Genomic DNA, 7038 nt, shown 5'->3' on the forward strand with positions numbered 1-7038 from the left:
CTGTATTAGACATGAATGGGAGAGCATTCCTATTTCTAAACTTGAGAAACTGGTCTCCTCTGTCCCCAGACGTCTGTTGAGTGTTGTAAGAAGAAGGGGGGATGCCACACAGTGGTAAAAATGGACTTGTCCCAACTTTTTTGGGATTTGTTGACGCCATGAAATTTGGAAACAACAGATTTTTCCCTTAAAATGATACATTCTCTCAGTTTAAACTTTTGATCTGTGATTTGTGTTCTGTTCTGAATAAAATATTAGATGTTGGCACCTCCACATCATTGCATTCAGTTTTTATTCACAATTTGTTTAGTGTCCCAACTTTTTTGGAATCCGGTTTGTAGTTATTGAATCAAGTGTTTACTTATGTAGGTAAAATTAGATGTTTAGCAACCCGTTACAATACACCAGAACGCACGAAATGGCATGTACTTTATTCAAAATTTTCCCTGAAACCCCCCCCCCCACACACACACACACACACATTACAAACGCTTCTGAAGCTAATGCATCCACTGAATGCTTTCTGAGAGATTTAATAAACTTTGTACTGTGGTTAACAGACAGAAAGAATGCATATGTTCACGCACAAATTGCAACAAAAGAAAAGGAAATGAATCAGACATGGATCACCTTTTCTTCTGCAGGTCAGTGCAAAGTCAAGACAGCTGTTAACAATGCTCAGTGACACTGCACTGTGCCGGACTGTGAACAGAGATGATGTCTGAACCGATGTGCGCACACATTTACTCTGTATAAACATACCGCATCTGGGTAGGCCAGGGGTCTGAGCTTGTCATAGTCCTCCTGTCCTGCTGTGTCCCACAGACCCAGGCTCACTGGTTTCCCATCTACCATCAAATTTGCATAGTAGATTTCGAAGCTGCAGTTAGGAGAGGATAGATTTGGCTTTCAAAACACTTTTATTTTGATCTGGCGGTTTACTGCTGTGTACATACAATAAAATACTAAGTTCTAGTCAAATACAGTTATTGTTTTGTCACATTTTTAGATTGCCTTCTTTACCTAAACTCCCCAACAGTTCTACACAGTGGAGCTCGAACTAACGAGGAACAGAACAAATTCAACAAGGCTGCATGGCGGCCACGTTGGCTTTGTTGCCTTGCAGAAAGAAGAAGCAGGATTTGACTCCTAGCTGGGGTCTTCCTGTCTGATGATTTGTTCTAAACTTTATTCGTTAACTCAAGCCTTCTACTTAATGGTTTGTGGACTTATAGATTAAAAATGGGTGTTTCACGTGTCATTTAATGCTTCTTTTGCACAAATTGCAATGACTGTCCAAATAAAGTTAGAAGGGCACATAAGCGGAGCCAAAGAGGTAGCTGGGGTGGCACATGCCACCCCTGGAACCTGATTGGCCACCCCAGTTGTTACTACAGTCCATTGACAAGTCACTGCATGTGGCATTGAAAGATGGGAAATTACAGTAAACGAAGACATATATATAATTATTGGTTTGTTTATAATGTTTGTAAGGACATAAATATTTTATAACATTTGTACATTTTTTGATAGACAAAATCTGCACTCATAGATTCCCCATATGCTTGAACGTGTTGAAAGTCATTTCAAGTTGAGTCATATAATTATTGCTCCACCACAGGAGGGGGAAATAATCTGCAGAAAATTGATAGTTGTGACAACAACTCTCTCAAGTCATTATATCTTCCACAAAATACAGTAGACCTTTCAGATACAGTATTTGCAACAGTGTTGTGTGAGGCTTACACTGTGGGGACGTATTCTGCAGGGATGGTATCGGTGGTGTAGTTCATAAGCAGACATGTTTTACCCACAGCCCTGAGAGATAAATGAGGGGATACTGAGAACAGTAGGCATTAGTTTGACATGCACTTCATCTCATTGTCTGACTACTCAAAAAAGTGCTTTGATGGCACTGCTTCATAAGTCTTTGTAAACCCCACTGTTGTTTTAGTCAGTGTGACCAGTCTTGCTTGATACACATAGCCATAAGACATGCACTACTACAGAACATAAACTATAAAGACTAAGTCCTCCCATAGTTAACTAGTGTCATGTTTGTATCACTACTTCACCCATCAGATGTTTTGAATGAAACATTGATAACATTTAAATAGGTAAACTTTGAATTGAAGCAAAACAAGTTCCCAAGTACACCAGTAAAGCGAGACAAACTCTTTAGTCCAACTGCAAAAAACAACTTGTTATGTAGTGTCAACTTGTACGGCCAAAAGAGCCCAGCTAGTGATCGAGTGAACTATTTGGATCTTATAAGTTAACTCATTGAGCTATATTTATTAATTTAAATGGATAGTCTAACCTTTTAATCAACTTAGCGAGGAGAGAAATATCTTAACTAGTACAACTATCGAACATTTTAGATGCAGTTGTGGTCAGAGCACTAAGTATGTGCATGGATTTTAAATGGTTTTGCGTCACATGTCACATGTATAAAGATTTTTAAAAGCAAAAAATGGGTGATAATTTAAATCTTTCATTAAGTGGTGCTGAGGGCTCTAAAATGTATTTTAGCTTGCCAAGGCCAGAGCTTGCTAACGTCTTTGAATTTACTTATTTATTTTTCATTTGTATAGAGTTAAACTTCTGCATACACTTTCACAAATTTTTATTAAGGTGTATTGTTCCTTAGCAAGTTGCACTTCAATCATTCACTTTAAATAGCCACCAACAAGCTTCTCGCTCAGATCTGACTGAATATTTGTCCACTCCTTATTGTAGAATTGGTAGAATTCATTTAAATTAGTTGGTTTCCTGACATGGACCTGGCTTATATTCATAGTTATAATTGGGCTGAGAATGGGGCTTTGTGAAAACTGTTCCAGAAGCTAAATGTTAGTCTATTCTATCCACCAGTTCTGCTGTGTGTTTGGGATCCTTGTCCTCATGGAACACCCTGCAGGGTCCAAGTTTCAACCACCTAGTTGTTGATTTGAAGTAGAAGAATTTGAATGTAGTCCTCCTTTGTTATTTCATCAACTTTGTGCAACACATCATGATGCTACTTCAGCCATGCTTGACAGCTGGTACAACATTCTCAGGTTTGAAAACCTTTGAACACTGAGGACAAATAAGAAATATTTGTATCTGTCCATTAAACGTTCCTCCATAAAGCGTTTGGCAAGTTCATGTGGGCAGCTGTAAGTTTTTGGGGCTTGACAGTGTCTTTTTTTTTTTAGAGCTGGGTCTTTTTTCTTATCTCCCCTGTAGACAGAGAAACTATTTCATAGCAGGCGCATGTCTTGGTGGTCTTTGGGTTGTTCCTGAACATCCAGACCCTCTCATCTGAGAGTGACAGATTAATATTGGTCAAACAAATCCTTTCTGTGCTGGCGAAGAGAAACTACTACTACAAACCATTGAACTGTATAATCATCTCACCCTGGGAAAAAAAACAGTTCAGTTAATCAATTAAGCTGAAATCTATTTAACAATCATGCCCACAGTGAGCCTATTTTAAAAAACTATGTTTTATGTCTAGCTTGAAAAATGAAAACTGTTTTAGCTTGTGTAGTATTTTAGTTTTGACTAAATGCACAGTGTTTGAGTCTTCCTTTGCAACCAGAGATCAAAAACAGTCTTATGGGAGTATGTAAAAAAAAAGGTGCTTTGGGAATCATCATGTAATCTGTCAACGAGTGCAGTTTTCATCAACGTTAAGATTTACTCGTTGAACTTATTGTAATGAATGGAGGTGGAATCATATCTGCTAAGATACATAATTTGCAAATCAAAAGAAAACCCTGTGTTTTTTTCATATTCCAGTTAGTTGTCAGATTATATTTATGGTTGTGACAGAGCTATTAGTATAAATATGTTTGTACATGTACTGTAAACAGTTTTAAAAAAATGGATTATAGTTATCTAATAATATGACTCAGTTTCTAGTGAGTGAAAACCTGTCCCACCAGCTTTATAACCTCACACTGAAACCAGTTTGCTTAAGAAACATAAGCCACGTGGTGTTAGTTGCTATAGACAAAAAAAAAAATCACTATTTCTCTCTTCTTTTTCAGTTTATTGATCGATTATCAAAAGGTTTAAATCCTTACACAGTACAGTTAAATTAATGACTAAAACAAGCCATGAGTAGAAGTATAAAGGCTTTGGACAATGTATTGCTCCAAAAAGAAACTAACATTTTTCTCTTTAATACCTGCTTTTATGTAACTACTGGACCTGATTTGATTCAGTTGATTGACTTTGCATTATGTGAAGAGATTTATTAAAGTCCACTGTTGTCATACAAGTTTATTACAACTCATAGCAATCAAATAAATGACTTTATTAAACAATACAAGTTGGTTGGAGTGTATGAGGCTGATCAAACAGTTCAGCTAATTTTAACAATGTACAGACGTTTAGTCGTAAAACTTATTAATTAGAAATGCACAGAACATTAAAAATAATCTTGTTATCCACCTGTTGCATGGGTCAACTCTAAACTGAGTCATTTTAACTTATTAAAATATGTGTCAGACTATTAGATTGTAAAAGTTAATAAAAAGAATAAAATGTTAGCTAACTTACTTGTCGCCCACCACCACACACTTAATGTTCTGCATTGGACGGCTCGGCCTCAGACTAGCTAAAGTAAACCAGTCGTCTTGTGTTGGCCGTCTGAGTAAAGAAAACACTGAAAGATTTCTTGATGTTCTTGAAGTTTGTTCTTTTCCTCACCTGAAGCAACACCCTGATGAAATGAAATGCGCTGGGAAAGAGGAGAAACTGGTTTGTTGATGTTCTTTTTGGAGTGGAGATAAAAGTCGGCAGACCAGATTCACCGTCATCCAAACCTTCACTGTTCCCCAGTAACATACATATCTGAACAAAATGTTTAAACTGATTCTTGATCATTTTAGTGTTTGATTAACAGAAAACAGACGTGTTTATGTCAAATCTTACCAGGTGAATTGCATTCAAGGAATTAATTTCACCTTGTGATTCACAGCAGTGTTGCACTTTTTCCCTAGACTAAATGCAAAAAGAACTTTGCTGCAGGAGGTGTGATGTACTTTATATTTCTGATGTGTCTGTCAGTGCACGGCGTCCTCCAGCCTGGTTTTATAGTCGCTCTTGATCTCCATCAGAAAATGTTGCAGTTTTTTTCCTTTAATTCCTTAGTGTGTTCAGAGGAGAGTCCTGCTCTGATGACCTCATCAAACACCGCCTTAAGGCCACGTTGAGTCATCGCTGAGCACTCCAGGTATTTCACTGCACCTGGTTAACAAAAATACATAAATACTTTTAACTAGATACTTTAATATAACATTATATAAGAGCATAAAAAGGGATTTTCCTCTTTCAAAACTATATGTGGTGTGCAAGTTTTTCCAGAATATATAAACTATTAATACACTACAGACAACTAAAGAAGAGTCTCACAGATTTTTGAAAAGGCATCAGCAGATAAAATCAAAGTGTATTTAACTTCTGACCTTATTAATACCAAAACTCAGACAGTTAAGGGGATGAGTGAGATTACAGTAGTCCCACGCTACTTCGCGGTTCGACTTTCACGGATTCACTCTCGTGGTTTGTCAACATACAGTAAAATTGTACAAAAAAAATTTGTACAGTGCAGTACAGTACACGACACATGATTGTCAACTGTATAGTAATATTATTGGGTGGCTGTGGCTGAGTGGTTAGAGCAGTCGTCCTCCAATGCAATAGTTGGAGGTTCAAATCCACCAGCAGTCACATGCCGAAGTGTCCCTGGGCAAGACACTGAACCCCTCGCTCTCTCCGATGTGTCCCATCAGTGTATGAATGTGATCTCAAAGCACTGATTAGTCTCTTTAGAATGATTTGTTCAATTAGCTTTGTAGAGATCTAGTAGAGTTCTGTATGAACGGGTAAATGAGGACACAGATTGTAGTGTAAAGAGCTTTGAATATCTTGATCAGATAGAAAGACGCTATATAAGTACAGTCCATTTACCTTTACAGTAATGTTACTGTACTCATGTGGTTGATAAAAGTAAAATAAAAAAAATGTAAATTCAGACAGGCGCCACCATTTTGTAGTTTTTTTTCCAATAGGCCTACACTGTAATTGCCACTCAAAATGACTTCATTTCCCAGAAGCCAATATTGTAGTGCCTCCGGCTGCTGATTTCTGCCAAACAGCATTTTTTCAAAGTGAAGTCCTGACTGCTGAACCAGATTTTCAAACGTAAGATTTTAATCAAGTCACTTGAAGTTTCTTTAAGAAAATAAACTTTACAAACGTCAGAGTCACAAGAAAAATAACCCGTCTCTTGTGCTGATTGGGTGCACAGAACCGGACCCCCAGTCTCAGCGATGAACCTGAGAGCTCGTAGTCGGCTCACAAGGATTTCAAGCCAGGACACGCCGCCGTAGGTCCGGTGTCTCTCTGGAGCCCACTGAAACTTTTTTCATCCAGATTTTGACCCAATCTGGTCCCGTGCTGGCCATCCGAAAGTCCGCCTCCCTCCAAAATGCATTTCAGTGCTCTAGTGCTGCACAGAACGGACCAGAACCAGAGCAGAACTGGACCTTCAGACACATCTGCTAATTCTAGAACTGTTAGCTGGCCCACGAGGACCTCTGAGCAGGGACGTGCGCTTTTGGTCTGGTGGTCTCTCTGGAGCCCACCACCACAATACCGAGCCAGAGACCCAACCAGAACAGCAGGGTAGATCCGCCGAAACGGTACCAAGTCGAAGCGGAACCAAGCCGCTGCTGTTCTGCAGAACTGGTAAGTAAAATTTAATAGCTACACGTGTGTTGTTACAATTAGTAGGTTTAAGAGTTTAAAACATTGATTGTGGTCTTCATCGCTGCAGGGTACATCTGCAGAAACAGAACCGAGTCGGATCAGAGCCAAGCGGAACCGAGAGTCGCTCCTGTTCTGCAGAGCTGGTGAGTAAAAGTTAGTAGCTACATATACAGAACTGTACGTATGTTGTTAATATGACGTAGGTTTAAGAATTTAGAACATTGCAAGTGTGTGGGAAGTTTCTAAAGCCATTATATATATATATATATATATATA

At 38.5% G+C, this 7038-nt stretch overlaps 2 protein-coding genes across 2 annotated transcripts in view; one reads left to right on the forward strand and one right to left on the reverse strand.

Annotated features, from left to right (window-relative positions):
- The window catches only part of LOC119423806 (ras-related C3 botulinum toxin substrate 1-like), a 9912-nt gene extending 5329 nt beyond the window's left edge, over positions 1–4583 (reverse strand). Inside the window, exons 1-3 of the mRNA XM_037691217.1 lie at positions 4549–4583; positions 1747–1818; positions 763–880 (exon numbers count right to left, since the gene is read on the reverse strand). Coding sequence (XP_037547145.1) covers positions 763–880; positions 1747–1818; positions 4549–4583 — 225 coding nt within the window. The remainder of the gene's footprint in view (positions 1–762; positions 881–1746; positions 1819–4548) is intronic.
- The window catches only part of eif2ak1 (eukaryotic translation initiation factor 2-alpha kinase 1), a 31560-nt gene that overhangs the window by 13548 nt on the left and 10974 nt on the right, over positions 1–7038 (forward strand). The window lies entirely within an intron of this gene.

The sequence above is a fragment of the Nematolebias whitei genome, chromosome 17, assembly GCF_014905685.2.
Source record: "Nematolebias whitei isolate Nwh7 chromosome 17, NemWhi1, whole genome shotgun sequence".
Classification (NCBI taxonomy): domain Eukaryota; kingdom Metazoa; phylum Chordata; class Actinopteri; order Cyprinodontiformes; family Rivulidae; genus Nematolebias; species Nematolebias whitei.